Below are 21,237 nucleotides of genomic sequence, written 5' to 3'. Positions count from 1 at the left end.
CCATCATCTTCTCAAATGCTGAGAATCTTCTGAAGGTAACATATAGCTCACACAGTACAGAAAATCCAGTAAAATCAACCATGTCCTACAAACAACTTTGATTTTTAACAGATTTTGTAATGACTAAAGAAAAAATTATTAAGCTCTCAAACAACACACAGAATAATACACTCAGTGTGGTCCTATGGCAAATTGAATACTTATTGCAGAATCATAAAAAAAACCCAGGATCAAAATTTATTGCGGTTAATGAGTCAGAATGTGCTGAACTCTATCAAAATTATTCTAAGATGCCAGGAATGACAATTTGTCTGCATTTTCTACAGTTCCACTACTAAGAAAAACTGATGTATGCCATTATTAATTTGAAGTTGGAGGGAGGGGGAGGAAGACATTTCACAAAAGAAAACTCATTACCTTTTCAGATTCACCATTGCCCATGGTATACCTGTAGGTGTGTTGAAGGCTGGAAGAAGTTTTCCTGCCAGTTGCACTGCTTTGATCTTGAAAACCTAAGATAGTAGGATAAATTGCAAGTAGTTACAAAGTCTAATTTATCTCCAAGAACTGTAAAGAGTGAAATTTCCTTGCCCCACCTACCTCTTTGTATTAAAAAAGCTTTACGTTGTAAAAAACATATTAACTTATAATTTTTTGCCACTTGTTCACTTTGTAACTTTCAGTTAGATTTGAACATGAAAAGCAAACTTGTCATTTTGATTTCTTTCCTTCCAAGCTCTCCAGCAACAGTTCTTAGATTCCTATTACAGAAGAATATCACGTCTCCTCCCACCTCCCTCCACTGGTATTAGGAAATTCAAGTACTTTTTAAAACAGTCTTTAAATCATACCTTGTATTTTTCAGTTAAAAACCAAGACACAACTCTCCTACCCAAGTATTTCAGCTTTTACAAACTTCCAACTTCTTTTTCATAAGATTAATGCAGACAGAGTTCCTATTCTTTTATGAACACTGTCTAAGCAAAACCAGATATGCAGTTTCCTCTAGTTTTACCTTCATCGATAATGCATATGAAAAATAATTACAGGGCTAATCTTCCTTCTCTTGTCTGATCCCTCCACAGAAATTACTGACAGGACAAAATCTCAGACATTTCTAGTGTTATTTCTGCTTAGTTTTAGAACATAAATCTATAATAGCCTTACTCAGAGCCCAACATTTATTAGACAAGAAATTGGGAGAAAGTTCCTTCTAAGCCTACCTGCAAGCATGTTTTCCAAAGGCATATTTGGTATAAGCCCATGATATGAATCTGCTTTTACCAGTTAGTTGCTAGCATACATTTTAATTAATGCCCTCTCAGTATTCACTACATTTCTGGACAAGTAGCTCCTTAATCTGAAGATAACATTATTTACCAGTTTGATGCACCATACAAACCAGTTAGAAAAAAAGCTACCACATCCCAGAATAACTTATGCAACACAGATGTAGTATAGAAACATAATCTCTTTGGTGACCAGCAACAGGACATGAAAAAATCTAATGAAGATGCATAAGGAGAATTTCAGATAGGGAAAATGTTCTTCACTAAGAGACTGGTCACAGCACCAAGTCTGTCAGAGCTCAAGGAACATGTGGATGATGCTCTCAGTCCCATGGTTCAGTTTTAGCTAGTCCTGAGAGAAGCAGGGGGTTGGATTCCCCAGTTCTTAAAGGTCCTTCTAACTTGAGATATTCTACAATTCTATTGTCAACTATCTGATCAGTAATCTGTAATCAAAATGAATAAAAACTTTAAGAAGGACTGCAGCGGTTGATTTGTAAGGTCTGTGGGAAGAAACTGAAGAGATGCTCACTACAGAAGCAAGCTGAAAAATAAGCAATCAAGAATATCCTTATTTTTCATATTAAGGTGGGAAAAAAATCAATATCTTAGCGTTCGAGGAAATGACTAGTGAGACATGAAATAAACCAGAAGAAAATATTAAAGATGACATCTAATTGTATTTGATGCAGTGGAGTAAGGCAAGATAGAGGTGAATCTGAAAGCAATGAGCCAGGATAAAGAACTTTCAAAGAGGTTCTCCATATGAACTGTAAGATGGGATATGTCTAAACTGAAAAAGGATATACCTGAGAATATGATTTGGTAGAACTGTAAAGCAACAGAGGCAATACAGCTTGAATGATTTTTAGCAAAGAAACTGACAAGAGACAGTCTTTGAGAAAACATGCCGAAATTTAGCAGTAAAATTCATATAGCACTTTGACCTTGAATAAAGGACCGATTGAGAACAGGAAAGCATAGTATAAGGAAGAGGTATAGCACAGGTGGAATCTATGGTAACTGGGAAAAAAAGAAACCCTTAAGAGAACTAAAACCTCAGTCTTGGCCCAGTTGCATAAGAAGTACCTCATCTGAATCTATAAATAAGAGTCAAAAATTCACGTTGAACTTTTAGAATTTTTAGTAGCAGATGGGTCAAGACCAGACAGAACTATCTACTGGGAGTCATCTGGGGGGATTCCCTCTACAGTGCAGGCAAGCTTCAATACCTAATCAAGAACAGAATGACGACTTCCAGTGAAAGGTAAATAGTCCGGAAAGACATTTGTAACATGAACTTGTTTATCTTCAGCTTTCGTATCTTGCACCCTCTGAAAGTGCTATGCACTATCATATTGTTCATTAATAAAAGATACTGAAACATTAGAGTAAGAATATTCAATGGAAGAACATCCTTGCTCAAGAATATTCTTAATGGCTGACTATTTACATTGCTATCCAGCTTTTAATCCATTAGAAATGTATGGTATCTGAGGAAGGAGTTTTTAGCTAGAGTGTATGAAGTAAAGGTTGAGCTGATCTAAATGTGCATGAATCTGGACAAGACAGTTAAAGCAATGCAATCACAGAGCCATTTCAGCATCAGAGCACTAGCAGGAACTGCTAATTCAGACAACCATGCTGTTAGCAGTACCTGCCCAAACTGGCTGTGATTAAAGGCACTTTCCTGCCACCTCCATTGGGCTGAGGACTCTTGAGCAACCACTGATCTAGCATCAGAAGGGTACAACACTCCCTCTCTATATGCTTCTCATCCAAAACCGAATGTACAGAAACAAAAAATTGGTTGAAGGCATGCCTTTACTTTCTATTCCTGTCATCTCCGTCTGATCTTGCTGCTACTTCTGAATAAAAAAACCACTGAGTGCTTGGCACTGTGCTTATCCCTATGCAGGCTGGAGTAAGAACTGGGAGACAGCTGCATAGGATTTTATCAGAGCCAAGTGACCACAAGAGCATTTTTGGAGAGATGGAGGGATAAGAAAATGTAGCAAGCAGTGGTGAGTGAGGTGGTGTTTATGGGAAACTGCAGATGTGTCCAGAGAATTCTGCTGCGCTCATTGAAGTGTCTTCTTTAGCACGTTTCAAACTTACCATAAGCACAACAGTAAAAGCCTCAGTCTCTAGCTTATAAATAATGTGCTGGTATCAGACAACACAGTTACTTATCTTGCAATATTTTTACTTTAATTTTTTTTTAAACTGAGCTGAACTCATAGATTCTATTTCAGCCCTGGCAGTACCCTGTTGACAGGCAATGCATTTCAAAAAATACATAGGCAAGAAGAACAGAAAAGAACAAAAAATGAATGGCTGCCTTAAAAATAGAGCTCATTAGGAAACAGCAGAAGAATTGGGGTTATTTAGTCTAGACATAAGATGTTCAAGAGAGGACAAAATAATGACTTTTCAGTATATAAAAGGCTAACACAAGTAAAAGGAAATAATATTTTTTCCATGGACATGGAGAACAGAAAATAACACCAAAATGGGCCAAGGAAAAGTTAGTTATTAGGAAAAACTTGGTGATAAGAATAGCTCTACTAATGCAGCATGACTGTGATTGCTGCAAAGTCATCACTACTGCTTTTAAAACTGTTCTGTACAACACATACAAAGACTCAGATAATTAAACTTTGCCAAGGAACAGAAGAATAACTGAGAATTACTCAGCTGCCTTACCACTCTTCCAGCCATGTTGCCGCATTTTGTTTGCACGGCAAGGTTTTGGTAGTAGGGGGACACAAGGGTGGCTTCTATGGGAAGCTGCCAGAAGCTTCCCCATGTCTGGCTGAACCGATGCCAGCTGGCTCCAAGACAGACTGACCATGGGTCAAGGCTGAGCCCATCAATGATAGTGGCAGAGCCTCTGGGATAACATAGTTAAGAATGGGGTAAAAAAACCCAACGACAGAGTAGCAACTGCAGCCAGAGGAGTGAGAATATGTCATGGAATCAACCCTGCAGACACCAAGGTCAGTGCAGGAGGGAAAGGAGGTGCTCCAGGCATCAGAGAAGAGATTCCCCAGCAGATCATGGAGGTTGATGGGGGAGCAGAGATCCACCTGCAGCCCATAGAGAAGGCCCAAATCAGAGCAGGTGGATCCCCAAAGGGAGCTGTGACCCTGTAAGGAGCCTACACTGGAGCAGTGTCCTGGCAGACCTGAGGAGAGAGGAGCCCACGCTGGAGCAAGTTTGCTGATGGGACTGACAACCCTGTGGGGGACACTCACTGGAGCACTCTGTGAAAAACTGTGGCTTATGGAAAACAACTCATGTTGGAGAAGTTCATGGAGGGCCGTCTCCTGTGGGAGGGACCCCATGCTGGAGCAGGGGAGAGTGTGAGGAGTCCTCCTCCTGAAGAGGAAGAAGAGGCAGAGATAACATCTGATGCAACCCTATTCCCTGACCTGCTGTGCTGCTGCGGGGGAGGAGGTAGAGAAAATAATTAGTGAAATTGAGCCTGTGATGAAGAGAGGGTGGGGGAAAGGTGTTTTAAGATTTTTATTTCTCATTATCAATTAATGACCCCTAGTCAAGTCTTTTGCCCATGTTTTGCCCATGACAGTACTTGGCAAGTGATCTCCCCCTGTCCTTACCCTGACCCATGAGTCATTGCATTTTTTTTTTGGCTCTCCCCATCCAGCTGAGGAGGGGAGTGGCAGAGCAGTTTTGGTGGGCACCTCACATCCAGCCAGGGTCAGCCCACCACAGTTCCCAAGTATGAGATGGCTTGTGCACATTCCATACACGAAAGATTAAAATGTTTTGCCTCTCAGGTACGGTATCAACTCTGTAGACACACACAGCACCTTTCACGGATAATGGAGACCATCTATCCCCAAGTTTCTTTGTTAGCACAAAGCAACAAGTATAGAACTGATCAGAATCTTCTTAAAGACAGCAGCAGCAAGACATCCTGCTTTGAAGATGCAAAAATACTGTTCTAGGTAAATGGGTATTAATTCCAAGGTAGCTATTCTGTCCACTCTCAAAATACAGAAGCCACTGTAGACTTGGAAATGTGTCTCCATTTTACATGGCAAAATCTAACACATTAAAGCCATCAATTTACATGGCCTTTACTAGCCTAATGCTTCTTTCTGCAAATACTGTAAACCAATGGAAGAATTTTTCCCCCTTTCAAAAACAAATCAAGCTGTTTACAGCTAGAAGGAACGAGAGTGAAAATTGGCAGAAAAAGCAAAACCTAAACCCCAAATCAGATAAGTGGATCCCTCATTAAGATGAAAACAGCAATCAGTATTTACAAACTAGTATGTACAGCAGACCAGCTGTGAGGGCCTGAATAATTTTCATCCATTAAACTGATGCTTAACACATCAAACCTGCCACCCAGCCCACAATATGAAAGCTTGCTCCTGAGCCGATTAATCCAAGCAAGGCCATTAAAACATGCAGCAGAAATGGCCGTCAAGATTTCAACGATTCTTCAAAAGCCTTATTGATGTATCCAGTGACTGCCTAGATGCATGGCTGCAGCTCTCAGAAGACTGTATTATGCTAATACTGCTGCTAGGTGTTCCCTTCCAGCACTGTGAATGGCAAACAGCACTGAATGGCCTCTGTTCCTAACTCTGAGAGCGATGATAGATGTTTTCTACAAATAAGGAATCTCTTTCATGTATGTGCATACAGCAGCCTTTGAATCATTCTTATTAAAAAGTAATAAATGCCAGACTTCTCTCTAATCTGATGGTTATTAACTAGTGAGAATCTATGGCCATGCAATGTGCTGGATCTGTAGGCTTGATAGCCCTGGATCATTGAAAAAAACATCAGATAAAGCAGACATACTGCACAAGTTAACAGAAATGCAGTACTTGGTTCACCATCAGCACTACTATATTGGTATCAAATCCTGAACACATATCCTTTGAACACTAAGGATGAAGATGATGGGGGAGACCTATCAATCCACTAAATGTAGATTGAAAAACCAGAGCCCCTGACAGCAATACCAGACTCAGACCCTTGAGGAAACTAGGTGGCATTCCTTGGCCCAATCAAGAACAGTTATCTTTCTACCTTCAGAGTTCAGTCTGCCTTTTGGTAGCTAAACATTCATTCAAAGGTCAACTTCTTAGAGAGGACTCTCAGCATGAGTAAAGGCTCATGGTGAAAATCAAGCAGCATTATCACCAAAAAAACAAGTTAAGAAAACCAGAAGAAGCTTAATAAGCATTGAGGGTTTGATGACTGTCTATAAATAAGTCTTACTGCATAGGAAAAGGATGTCTGCATGCCAGATAAATAGCTCTAAGATCCTGGATGAATAGTTCTTAACTTCCAACACACTTTGCCTCTGTGAAGTTTGGGGGCTCCCAGGTTTTACACTGTTCCTAGGGCATTCTCCCTTGCTAGTGGGGGCCATCTTGCTACCAAGAAATGGAGAAACAACTCCCTCTTTACACATCTGCTTCTAGTAATTTTCACTTTGTAATTAAAAAGTCATCTTGTGAGATGAGGGAGATGCAGTAAGATTCTGGTAACATTTCAGCTATCATAGTATGAAATGAGAGTGGGAGAACACTTGAGGTATATTTCATAGATGTTTGTTAGTGATGATTGAAGAGGTATGCCACATCTAGAATTGGTCCCGGAAAACGTAAATCATATTCATGTGAAATTTAGCAAGGCAGTTACAAACTATACTACCTACAGAGGCAAAATGATGTAGAAATACATAAATTCAACAGCACCTCATCAGCACTATAGGTTTCTTGAGCTGTAGCAGATGTTCAAGGAGGAAAAATTTGCAGATACTCTAAAGACAATGCCATAGCTGAGGTACTACTGCAGTCCGTGGGGAGCTGCAATGATTACCAAAGTACTTGATGAACAGCACTTAGCATTTCCAAAAGACTGAAACTCTTTAAACAAGAGAAGACTTATTCTGCAAAGGAAATGCTCTATGGATTTATATTATTGTGTGACAGAAAAAAATCAATATGGAAATGAAAAATCTAAACCCATTCTAGCAGTCTAAGATCAGTTAAAAAACCAAGAATCAGCTTGAATCTGGACTACAGTGACAACTTAAAATGGCTATGATGACAATTTGTTCTACTTTCTTTACTTCCTCCCTTCAGATATTTGCACACAATGATGAGGTCTCTCCTGAGCCTTTTTCTCTCCAGGCGGAACAGTCCCAGCTCTTTCAGCATTCCCACAAATGAGAGATAATCAATTGCTCCATCCTACTGAGGAGGAGAAACTGTGTATCAGTTGCTCTTCCTGGTTTGGTGTCATCAGCAAATTTTCTGAGCGTGCCACCTGCATCATCACCCAGATCATTGCTGAAAACATTGAACAGGATTGGACTTGTGGTACGCCACCAGTTACTGTCCTCAAACTATATTTTGCACAGCTGATTATCACCCTCTGAACTTGTTGTCTACTCAGACAGTTTTCAATCCACCTCACTATCTGCTCACCCAGCCCATACTTCACCAGCTTCTTTATGAGGATCTTATGAAATATAGTCAGTTCATCGTAGGTCATCAGGATCTCTTGAGCATGAGTTTCCCAATCTAATTGTTGTTCATGGGCAGGGGAATAGTTTTCTAAATTAGTTGCTCCATCATCTTTCCAGGGATAGAGGTGTGTTAGAGGTAGGACTGGCCAGGCTGTAGTTCCCTGGACTCTCCTGCTTGCTCTTTTTGAAGGTAGGAGTGATCTAGGGTTGATACCATCACACTCAGCTTGAGCATTAACTTTGGTGCCCAACAATTCCTACTTAAAACTTTGGTGGCAAAGCTGCTACACCTCTGCAAGGCATTCAGCTGTTACATGCAGGCAGTTACACAGGCAAAGGGAAAGAAACTCTGCTTAGTTCTAACAGTCTCCAGAATTTTAAAACACTGCCAAATTCACCCTCATGAAAGTCCAGGACTGGTTACATCTGCTGCCGCAAAGTACTCCTATGCTAGGAGAATTCTGGTCTCTCAAGAGCAGCAGGATAAAGCAGATAGTACTTAAGCTATAAGTATTACATAACTTGATGATTTACTCATTTCACAAGGCAATAAATGCTTCATGGAATGTTCCTTCTTTGTGGAAAAAAGAAACTCCCTTAGTTTTCAAAATATGTTGACTAGGTTGACATTTTCTTTAACCAGTAAAATTACAAATAAGACTTCTACAAACACTTTTATTTAAGAAAGTCACACCAGATTCCTCCCTGAAAGATACACTTTTGCTGACAATTTTAAAGAATAGGAAAGGCAAGGAAGGCTGTCCAGTTTCAGATGACACATGAAATTAGGTGATGTAACACCTCACCTAAACTTCATGGCTACACAAGATTGGCTCTCCTTGGTTTCTCTGCTTAAGGACCCAGAGATTCAGTTTGTAAATTTTCTAATGCAGTATATCACAATTATCACAACTGCCAACGTAAAAGCTGCAACTGTGCTCTACACTCTACTTCTGAAACCAAAAGCTCAGTAAAGCCCACAGGACTGGACAGGTCCATTCATACATCCAGGCTGCTTCTTTCCTAGAGACTCTACACTGTTTTGAGATGAAAATACAGGTGATGATTTTCTGGAATAATGAATACGGGGACAAAGACTATCAAAAGAGATGGGAAGAAACTATCTGATCACAACAATGTAGGAGAACTATCCTAGTGGTGGTTCCTAAGTTAAGAGTTGTACTGAAAAGCATTAAAATGCCTATCTGATCATATTGTTCAGCTACAGTCTACAAATAAGCTGAAAAATAAACACACAAAAATACTCCCACTTCATCAGTTAATTGTAGATAAGCAGATATTGTCTGGTTGACTACAACTTCCTCTATTTACATTTTACAAATTAGCTGTTATATATTCAAATGGTGCTTCTTAGATAAAAGATAAATACTCTGGTGTTTCTCTACCATCAGCAGGGAAAGATTTCCAAACAGAATTCTTAAGTGATACTATCTTTATCTTCTTCAAAAGTTTTCCAAAGCTGGTTTCCTGGACAAGAGACATGAGGAATCCAGTTACTGTTGACTGAGGCATCTGAGGATGTAATGAAATATTCATTGGTTTCACACTACTGATATTTTTGAAAAATCCATATGAGAAAGTCTGTGCATATATCAGCTTATTAGAAATATTCAACATTTTTGCTTTAGAAGATCTGAACATAAAAATCTGGCATGTACTGGACAACCAGCTAATCATATTTGAACTACCTGGCACTGGCTAATAATACTTCCATTAAACTGCATAATTTCCATTTACTTCAATAGCTGTATTAGCTTCCTTGGCACAGATTTCATGCATTTCTGAGTAGAAATGTTACATGTTCTCAATTTTTAAAGGGCCTTCAAATCCAAGGCACTTTACATCAGTCAGGCAACATCACAGATGACTTAAAATTCAGAATAAATGTGATGAAAATCTGGCATATAAATGCCTCCTCAGTCTGATAATTCCAGAAGATGTAGCACACTGCTTCACATCCCATCTAACTGAGCCAAAAACCATGGCAGTCTTGAGTTAATTTTCTCTTCTCCTATTATTATTAGAGTAGTAGGCAATTTTTGTGCTTCATCTTTCCTGCTTTTCATACCTCTGGCTTCTTTACTCTAAGTTTACCTTCACAAGCAGTATTAACCTGCCAGTTTAGTTACCTTTGTTAAAAAATGGTCCCTGAACTAAAAGCAACAACCTTGAATTTGCACAACACACCAACCACAATCACTCACGCCTAAGCATAATCTCCTCTTTCTGTGGGAGCTACTACAGTAGCAGAGGGAACCAGATGTGACAGCATGGACAATGCCTGGCTTCTGGCTTAAATGTTCCCCCACTAGCAGCTGACACAGAGAAAGACTGATTTAAACTGTGGAGAAAGGGAACGGAGAAAGGAGAAAGGAGAAAAATGAATCGGAATGGCCATCAGGAAACTGACGAAAAGAGCCAAGGGACAGAAGATGAGCACGGAGCTTTGCCAGTGGGGAAGCAGAAGTGGTAAAGGACAGGGCTTCTAGTCCCCTACCTCCTACAAGGTGAAGTGTCAGGGAGAAGTTGGTAAAAGAAGGAAGCACAAATAGGCAGTGAAGGGGAGCAACAAAGCCATCAGGAGGAAGGACAGGGAACGAATGGAGATCTAAAGAAGGTAAGACATAAAATGGATGAACTACCAAGAGTACAGCTGCAAGGAACAGGATTATGAGAAACATCTTGGGGTATATGACAGGGGAAAAACACCTTCTCATCTCCAAAATACATTCCTAGGAACTAGAATTGACTCTAATATATCAGTCTTTCAACATGCCTTTGTACCCAGACACATCCGGGCAAAGCAAATGGTATCAGTGAATCTTGGAGTGTTGTTTTTTTTTGTTTTTTCTATTAATCAATGATCTTTGGTATTTTGGTACTACCAGCTGTTCTCAGTTGAGTTAGACTGCATTATGTGCCTGAAGTTCAGAACCCAACTGATGATCCACTCTGTGGTTTTTAAGAAGAAAAATCTGTGTTAGAAACCTTAAGAAATGGTTCTGAAGTCAAATAATTAAGATGTTTGTACTAAGCTAACAATTTTTATTAGAACCATTTTTGTGCAACAGAAGTTATCTACTTCCTGAGTTTATTAATCTCTCTTGACATTGGTTTTCTTTTTGGTAACACCTTTTCCTTGCACCTTCTCTATTCATGACAAGTATCTCCTTAATTTCTCATATATTTTTCTATGCCATGAAATATATTTCCCGATATATTTCTCTTTTTTGTCTTTCAGCTCTATGCTTAGATCATCTCAATTTCTACTTTCTTTCTCAGTTATTCCTCTGTCTCCCATTTCTCTTGAATGTGCTGCCAAGCTTTCCCTTTTAAATTTATCTTGATTTCCCCTTTAATCTTTGTCAGAAATGACTCAGTCCCTTTTAGACTGTATTTGCCTCTACAAAAAGTTAAACAGAGATTAAATTACATATTGTTTTACACTATGTGCAGTCATTATACACACAGCCTCCCTTCTCCCACTGTCATAATGTGACAGATTACAATGCAAATATCACAGTCTAGGGGAAAAAAAAAAAGGTAAAAATCACACAGCTTTTACATCTTCAAAAACATATCCCTGACACAATGACAGATGCAAAGCACATTACCTGATTAAAGTAAATAGTGTTTGGTTGTTGTTTTTTGGGTTTTTTTTTTCTTTTTTATGAACTGGCTTGTTTTCCCCACTCAACAGATATGTAGCTCATCTACAATTTATATATACATATATGGACTAAGTTCTGACAGAAAATTAGTTGGCAAGCAAAACCTATGAGCAATGAATTAGTAAGCACTGAATCTTTATAGTAGCATAAATTCTGCAAGGCACTTGAAAAACCAGACATTTGTTTTGACAAAATGGTGAGATAAATATCCAGACTCCTGCAGCATAATTTATAGTTCTCAGGACCAGAACTATAAGATAAAAATGTTGCTCTTTTATGCCACACAAATGGAAATAAAAAAGGTTCAAGAGCAACAATCTGATCATCTGCATAAAGAAGTAAGTGTCAAGACACCTTTATACAGACACATCAATAAGCAGTACTGAAATGAAAGATTCCCTTCAGAGAGATATCTGGACTGTGTCCTCTCTCACATCCTGACTATTCATGTGTCCAGGAGGCACAACTACCAGTCCTCTCACTTTTCATGACTTTCTACTGCTTCTACAAATTCTTCTAAGAACATCATTACCAAGAAGCTTGCAGCATACCAACAGCAGTCCTATAAGTCTTATTAATGACTTCAACAGAAATAAATTCCTCCTCATATTTGAAGCTCCTATTTATAAACCCAAATGTTCATAGGTCTTTTGCCACAGGATTTCATACCAGAGGTTCAAGCTGAGCAGCTTGCCTTTTTTGAGTTCCACATACTCTTCCAAAGCCACAGCTACTCAAAATACAATCCTTTATTCTGTCCCCATGTTGGTCTGTTCAACATGAGTTGTTCATTTTTCTTGTAACTGCCAGTCTGTACCTACAACCTTTGGCAACACTAAAATGGATTTAATTTACACAGGCCTAGATGAACAATTAAATTTCTCAGGAGTTTTCTACTTACTGGCCATCTCAACAAGAGCAAACGTACAGACAGATATAAATTCTTAAGACTTTTATTGTCAAATCACTACTGTACTGATCATGTCTTATTTTTCATTATACAAATTTATGGGATGGGCAGAAGAAGTAAAATCAGACTATCTGGCTCACAATTACCTAGGTCACCTTAAAAGACCTTTCCTTAAAATGCACATAGCTGCAGTATTTTGATATAGGTGCTTATCTTCAAACTTCTGTTTTGAATTGGAAAAAAAAAATCACAGAACCACAGAATATGCTGAGATGGAAGGCTAGAGAACTTCTTGGTCATTCCTTTAAAAGTATGTTTCTTGATTTTCCAATTTATTAATGGTAACAGAATGTTACTGCAGAGAGCATCCTCTTGATTCCTAACAGATAAGGATACTTAATCATCTTTATCATGTGGTAGGGGCACACATCACACACATCATCAGAGACAACATATTTTTTTGCTAATATTTTTCCTAGATTCTAGTAGGTTTGCTTAGCAGTTATTGTAGCATTCCTGGCATTTATTTTTCTCTCACCATATCTGTTCTCAGCTAGCATGCAAATTCCTTTTCAAGACAAAAACATAAGGGTTAATACTGAATGAGAACAAGTTCCAAAAGGCAAAGCCAGCCAAAGATGCTGGATTTTAAAGTAGTATCATGTCCAGAGTTTTTTTTAGTTCTGTTTCAAAGTGAAAAAAATCCTGCTGGACAAACTGCGTTTCCAGTTGACAAAAGACAATGCCATACTTCCTTTCTGGATCAGATAAAGTGTGAAAACACTCATGAGGAAAGAACAGCAAAACTCCATGGTAGAAACGAATGTGTTACTATGTCAAAATAATGCCAATAAATGAATGTCTGGAAAAACAACGGGAAGGATACTGTGCTTGCTGTCACTGGTGCCCACCAGCATGAATCTGTTTCTTAAACTACCAAAGAGGGACAGACAAACCTGGTTGAGAGGAGATACATGACACCTGAAGAATAGTTACCAATTACCTATTCCTTCTTAGTTTTTACAGCCCTCCACAGGAACATGGCCAAAGAATGAGTTTTAAGAGTAGCTATCACTGCACAGCTATTTTCTAGTGCTAAATCAGATTGTCCTTTATTTCCACCAGTTTAAAGTATATTACACTAACAGAAAAAACCTACTTCCAATCACAGCGGAAGAAACAAATTCACTATGAAGTCAGTATTCTCTGCTTCAGGTGTCGTGCAGCACCAAGATGCAGCAACAAACTGGGCTAAGTGTCCTTTGCCAGTCAAGAAAATGTTTAACTACAAGCCTGGAAAACAGAAACTGCACAGGCATTGCAATCTGCACTGCAGTGAGCAGTGGCAACGCCCAATATGAGACAACACTTTAAAAGTCAAAGAAAAATAGAGGGTTTTTTTTTTCAGGCTGTGTCCTGTTAAGAGACCAGTGAGCTGTCACAACTACTTATGAATAAGCGGCTCATCTCCTGGCAACAAGCTCAAATCTCATCTTCATTGAACAGGACATACACAATGCTGTTAACTCTTCTGAGATTTTCACCCTTTGAAAACTTAATTTATATAAGCCTTAAAGGCTTTAATTTAGGTAATTTCATCAGTACAGCTAAGAATCCTGTGAAACCAGTACACACAGTATTGTCTTACTTATTGAGGACCTGTATTTTATATATTTAGGTTGGTTGTTGGGGATATCCATTGACAATATAACATAATTTGACTAACAAGTTTTCCTGAACAGAGGAGATGCTACTGTCAGATTCCTGGAAAGGATTAGTTTGATTATCTGTTAATAGAGTATCAGGTACTTAACATCCCTCGTGCTCTACTTTAAATGAGATTTGAGGCTGGATTTATCCACACAAATTATATCACTATTTTGCCCAGAAAGACATGTCATTTTGATGGTGTTTAAAAAGATGAAAAAGACAGTCATGTAAATGAACTGCTTTATATCTAAAGCTGGCAAAAGTAAACAGAGTAAACTATTAATCTTTTTTTTTATATTGCAAATACCATAAATAACTCTGTTCAACAAAAATAAAACAATAAGCTACCCTTTTTATTATATTAATAAATCAACAGCAGACAAGAACACTTTGTCATAATGGTGTAAGTGTCCTCCTGCTGCTATCACACAAGAGACATTTAGAATAATATCCACTTTGTTTTCCTTACTTGACGCTGTTCCTCAAGCACAGCCGTGCACACTGCAACAAGCGACTCTCTATCCATCTCTGGGCTTTTGTCATTCCACGCAGTACTGCTAGCAGGAATATTTTATTTCCAACTGCCACTCACACCACAAGTTTTAATGATTTGTGAAGCTTCACTTCATGAAAAAAAGCAAGCAGTCAGTGGGTCATTTGTGCACTCCCTCCTCAGACAAATGCTGCTCGTACCAGAGAACGCTTAGTTACTCTAAAAAGGCAAGATGGGGTCACTCCTGCATACCCTACAAATCTCTTATGGACTGCTAACAAAGGAGCTCTTGGCAGACAATGTAAGTATGACTTACTTAGCCAAATTCTCGCTCAATTTTCCTACAAACCAGAACACATTCAAGACCTGGAAACAACTTTAAAATTCTGCTGCAAACAGCTGCAGATGAACTTTTGTGGGGAGCAAATCCAAAGCCATGGGCTCAATGTTTGATTTTGTTACAGATTTTCTATCAGATACTAGTCAGAAGAGTTAAATCCAAGTTTTAAGAGATCACTGTGGCATTCCTTTTCCTGGTTCTTCTTGCTTCAGAAAATGTGCTGAATTGTCAGAAGCTTTAAGGACTCCAGTCTGAGAGGGCCACAGGCACTCAGAGTGCTAATTGCTGAGAAAAGGTAATGTCATACTCCTGATCACTGAAGCACTCCAGATCCAGTAACTATCTCCAGTATTTTTATCCTCAAGTCTATCCACTTTGCAATTACTAATGCCTGAAATGAGTGTGACAACACACACTCTCACAACACTGTAAACCTTCATGAACATTAATGGGACATATGTCCAATACAATTCCACAGAAAAGATCAAGAACACAAAGTTCACCCTGGGTGCTCATAAAGACAGATGTCACATTCACACACACACCTGCCAACTCTCCTGCATAGCACCTATGGGTGATGACTAACAGAGCACTACTTCCCAAGCACCCTGGAATGTAGTGACCATCTCAGACATGGAACAGAGGAGTGCTGGTAGCATGATACTATAGTCAGCACACACACTGCTTTGGGAGAAATCCTAGCTCAAAACAACCAGTTTGGCAGATGCATTCTAGAGCCTGTGATATAATTTAAAAAAAAAATCACAGAGTGAGCACATCAAAACAAGCAATGACTTCTTAAGGATCAGAAAATAAAACAGGCTTACTCACTGAAATGACCATTAAAGAATTTTGTCTGTATAGATGTGGGCTCTATTTACATGTTTTTGTACTATTTCTTTTTAATGTTCAGAAAGACAGGGGAAATCCACACATTTAAAGGATCGATCTTAATTTAGATAAAATCTAAGTACCTGAAAGAAAGTCTGCAGTGAAACAAAATAGATCCATGTAACATCATGTTCCTCTGACTCAGTCTCAGTTAACTACATCTCCTCAGCCTCCTAATGATGACATGAATTTTGCATCCTGCCTTCTCCTACTTAGAGACGTAGCTTCAGCTAGTGCCTGCATATGTTTGCTCCAGGTACTCTCTTTCAGTGTTAGAGGATTTTATTTCCTGCTCTCCATATAAACAGTATCTCACTCAATACATCTCCTACCACATATTATGACAAAACAGAAAATAATGCATGCTGGGAACACACAGGGAAAATACCAAAATCCCTAACCCAGGCTGAAACTGCTATTTGAGGGAGTTTACCAACTCCCACAGGTGACACCAAGCCCCAGAAGAGATCCAAGGTCATGAGGGCTTGCCACTACAGCTAGCCACCAGATAGCCATGCAGTGTCACAGACTGGGCTGTAGCCATGGGGAAGGGGAAGGCTTGCTATATAGAAGGTAGAAGGCTCCCTCCCCTCCTGAGGAGATGCTGATAACTCTGTAATTATCAGTGGATGAGGCCCTTTTCCTTTTGGCTAGGGCTTGCTGTGTAAGAAGTAAGTATGCCAAGCCACTATGGAAATATAAACTTTTCTAAAGCAAGAGGTGGTTCCACAGCATGGAGAAGAAATAGTACTCAAGGATTATTAACCTTTAGGGAAGATGTCACAGTATCCAGAGACAGCAGACATGCCTGTGACTGGGATCCCTGTGAAGAGATTACTATTCTTGGAGATTTGCTTAAAAAATTGGACTTTATCTATCTATTTTTCAAGAAGCAGGACAGACATTTGGCAAGCAGTCACATTCATTCTAGCAGTGGGTATCATCAGTGCTGGAGGCTATTGGGCAGGAGCCATAGAGGAGCAGTGACAGCAATTTGTGAAATACAACTGTAAAAAAATTGGATTTTGAACACAGAGCAATAATCTCTGGTACAAGATTGTTCTTTGTCTTATTTAGGCTTTATTGCTCCAATAATCATTCCCTGTGTTTAATTACAGGATGATTCTGCGTGCATGCAACACTTGGGCTCTGCAGATGTCTGTCCCTCCCTCCTTGAACAGATTCCCATTTGGAGAGCAGAAAGTTCATTTACAGTGTGTTCACAAAGACTTGGAAGTGAAAATACTGCTCATAGCAGGGTTCAGTATCTTCACTGCTGTCTTTTGGATGGGTTTCAGAAACGAGGAACAATGCATCCTGCAAGATGCTCTAGGAATCTCCACCTGCCTTTATGAGCTCAAAGAAGTTCACACACCCAATGGGAAGGCTTGAAGCTGGTTTCTTCTGGCACTGTCATCTGTGAAGTCTTCCTCATACTGACTGTTCCTTCACTAGCCAGGTCTGGGGACAGCATAGCAGAGATTACAGCTCTTGGACCACTTGATACAGCACACCACAAGAAAATCCAACTTCTGTTGAAAATTCCAGTGTGATATCCTACATCAGGTTGCAACAGACCTTTTATTGTTTTAGTCCTTGAGAACACTGGAACTCCTGGTCTCCTGGTAGCCCACTCTCACAAATTCTACATTCAGACACAATCATCATGGATCAATTTTGTAAATTCTTCTGCAGCTCATCGCTGCGGTCTGCTGGCAAGTTTTGTTCTTTCAGCATTAACACAGAGAGATCAGCCAATTCATTTCTGCCTTGTGCCATTCATTCTTACTGCTTGCCTGCTTGTTGTTCTTTTGCACCAGGAGTTGAAAGCTTTGTGGACAGGCAGTGATTTTAAAAAACAGTGCTCCTATCCTCCCTCAGAAATCAGTATCAGCTACCCTGATGCCCAAAAAGACCCAGATCCACAGATGTGACTGAAAGAAATGGAAGAACATATTATCAATCATATAACAAATAAAGACCAATTAGATAATTTGTGATGAAAAAAAGAATTTACCAATAAAAAAGAAACATCCATATTGAAGAGGAAAAACCCCATGCTTCTCAGAGAAAAACCAAGCACCAAACATGACTGATCTTGAATAAAATCTTGAACCACAGAACTAGATAGACACCAAAGGAGATCAAAGAATTCCAGAGGAACATCCTAAGAAACCAGCCATGCACTATGGGTTCATTTCCAGATAACGTCCCTGGAAAATTACTTTAGAAGACTGTATAAACAGACAGATCCAATCTAATAAGAGTCCAAATTGCAACAGCATCCTTTTTTTTTTTTTTTTCCATGTGAAATACAAGTAGCTTTATCTTGCTTGTATACATGATACTCTTTCATTAAGCATTTCTATCCTGATGCTGTTACATACAATAGAGTGATATTAAGATATTATATTTCATTAGTGCTGGATACTAAGTTAAAAAAAATCATGAATAATACAAAACAATCTTATACAGTAAGTTTAGGGAATTAAATTGGAATAAACAAAGAAGCCCAATATTCTGTAGAAAATGCTAAACATTACTTTGCCAGGCATCACTGAAAACTATAAAAAAGCACATGGATTCATAACTAAAGACAAAAATTATATTTGTGCCAGTATGACACACAAAAGAAAGAAAATACCTTAAAGCAGGCACATGGAGAAAAAAAAAAAAAAAGTTGCTTTTTTGTTGTTTTGTTTTGGGATTTTATTGATGGGTTTTGTTTGTTTGTTTTTAAATCATGTAAGGCTGGTTTTCATCCTAAGCTGCCATACTCAATGTTTACTCCAAATTAGGCATATGGAACATTTATTTTCTACTTATTTCTGTTACATTATCAGTGTATCATAGTGTTGTCCCTCACCCCCAAACCACAAGCATAATGAAGACAGTACGTAGTTCTTACAGAAATTAAAGGATTGTTGCAGGGATTACTGAGACAGTCTGGTTCAATTTAGGTAAGAAGTCATATATTTTACCATCAATATGTTATTTTGGACTATTAACTCTATTTGACAGATGCAAAAGAGGAAGCACAGTGGTGCCTCTGAACTCAGAAGGTGGGAAACTTGCAGTTCACACACTTTAACTACAATCCTGTTTGATCAAAATGTAAAATACAAACATGTTATCCATTCTATCACAACCTGGGGTAGAAAATAGGAGTGCCTAGTTTTCACAGTATGTCTCCCAGTCACTCACAATTCCACTAAGCAACTCATAAACCCTATACCTCAAAAATATTTAATTAGTGTCACCTTACTGAATATAGACACAATGAATTTTGCATTTCTTATTTAGTTATTTAGGTACTTAGAGATAATACCTATTAGCATACAAATTAATAAAGAATAACAGTGAGCAAACACTGCACTGGTTGCTTACTGGAACTGGGAAGAAATCTCTGGCATACAGCAAAATACAAGAGAATCTGCCTGGAGAGGCTGAACTCTGTTGTCAGGGTCTTTTCCAACCTAGATGATTCTATTATTTTATGACACAGTACTCCCAGGAGAGACCATGCTTTTTTCCTTCATTTTTTTATTGAGCCTTTCTCTATTGCACAGAATCAGTCAGGTTGGAAGGGACCACAGGGGATCATCTGGTCCAACCTCCTCTTTCTTTCATTTGTATCATTTCAAAAGAAATACACTAACCCCCCCCCCCCCCCCCCCCCCCCCCCCTTATACTGAGGTCTCTAATACCATGTGAAGCTCTGGGGTCCCAATAAAAGAAGAATGGACCTGTTGGAGCAGGCCCAGAGGATGGTCACAAAAAGGGCTGAAGCACATCTCCTTTGAATTCAGGCTAAGATAGTTGAGGTTGTTCAGCCTGGAGAAGAGAAGGCTCCAAAGGGACTTTCCAGCACCTGAAGGGGGCCTGCCTTCAAATAAAGATGAAGAGGACTTTCTACTATGGCTTCCAGTGACAGGAGAAGGGACAACTGTTTTAAAACTGAAAGAGGGTAGTTTTAAAGTGGATATCACAAAGCTGTTTAGGTTGGAAGAGACCCTTAAAGATCATGTAGTTCCAAGCCCTGCCATGGGCAGGGACACCTTCCACCAGATCACGCTGCTCAAAGCCCTCTTAGGGCCCTATTAAGAAGGCATTTGTTACAATGAGGGTAACCAGGCTGTACTGCCCAGGGAAGCTGTGGACACACCTTCCCTGGCAGTGTTCAAGGCCAGGTCAGAGAAGGCTCTGAGTAATGTGTCTGTTGAAAACTGTCTCTGCCTATGGCAGGGGGTTGTATTAGATGATCTTAAAAGGTCCTTTCCAATCCAAACCATTCTATGATTCTATATTCCATGGTTTTAGCATATAGTCATTATATATTTCAATAATGTACCCTGGAGAAAAGTCACTGCCTCAAAGAATCTCAAAATTGATGACAGATTGAGACCTCATTTCTCTGTGGGAACTGAGACTAAGAAGGAACACTCTTTTATCTGGTAGCATACACCTAGACAGACACCAGATGGCCTGTCCACAGCCAGCCAGGAAAAACATACTTGCAGAGGATTTAAACAAGGGCCCCCCAGACTGCAGACCTACAACCTCTGCCACCAGAGAGGTATTAGTGCTGCTTCTGCTTCAGAACTCTGAAACAGAATACATAGGAAAATTTTCCACTTTGTCAAAGTTTGCAGTTGTACCTTGATTATCCTCCATTCAAAAGACATGCTGAGATGGAAAAATGGCGAAAGATGGTGATCTTTCACACATCAAGAGAACTGCATGTTAGACAGGGAAACAATTTTGCCGCCCTACTTTAGCAGACAGGTACAGGGAGGCAAGACAACCATGACATTTGCATCCTTCTCAAGCTTTAGCTTTACATGTTCATCACTTATGAAAGCCCACCAGAAATTCCCACATGTGAAAGGCTGAGCTGTTAAAAAGTTTACACGTCATGTTTCACAAAGAAAGGCCTGTGACTCAGCACTGGACAGGACAAGCCCTACAGCATTTTCAGCCAAGCTGTCAGCTGCTAAAAACAGCAACTTTATTTTTGGTTGTATGGGAGATATATTTCATTATTCACCCATTCATTGCAGTGACTAAGAGGGAACCCTTACTGATGAAAGGACAGCATACTCACAATCTTAGCAAAAAAGGCTTAAAATTCTACCATTACCTATAATCAGCATTATTAAAACCATAATCTCAGTTGATGCTCCTCTAAGTAATAGCAGTAACAGAACAGTTTAAATTCAGCATGGAAGCCACAGAGTCATGCCACTAGATATGCTAAATAAACTTTAAATCTAACATGTTCTCAATAAAAGCATTAAAAAGGACTATTTAATCGAAATTAATAATCTGCTGTACTTGAAAACTATGGTCAATAGCTACCATTATGAATCAATCAGATAGAATCCTATCA

At 39.1% G+C, this 21,237-nt stretch overlaps 1 protein-coding gene across 1 annotated transcript in view; it reads right to left on the bottom strand.

Moving 5' to 3' along the window:
* The window catches only part of MAN1A2 (mannosidase alpha class 1A member 2), a 135,120-nt gene that overhangs the window by 46,945 nt on the left and 66,938 nt on the right, over positions 1-21,237 (bottom strand). Inside the window, exon 6 of the mRNA XM_041410892.1 lies at positions 418-512. Within this exon, the coding sequence (XP_041266826.1) occupies positions 418-512 (95 nt within the window). The remainder of the gene's footprint in view (positions 1-417; positions 513-21,237) is intronic.

The sequence above is a fragment of the Onychostruthus taczanowskii genome, unplaced genomic scaffold, assembly GCF_017590055.1.
Source record: "Onychostruthus taczanowskii isolate IOZ18803 unplaced genomic scaffold, ASM1759005v1 scaffold34, whole genome shotgun sequence".
In the NCBI taxonomy this organism is placed as follows: Eukaryota; Metazoa; Chordata; class Aves; order Passeriformes; family Passeridae; genus Onychostruthus; species Onychostruthus taczanowskii.
This window is presented reverse-complemented; position numbering and strand designations above follow the sequence as displayed.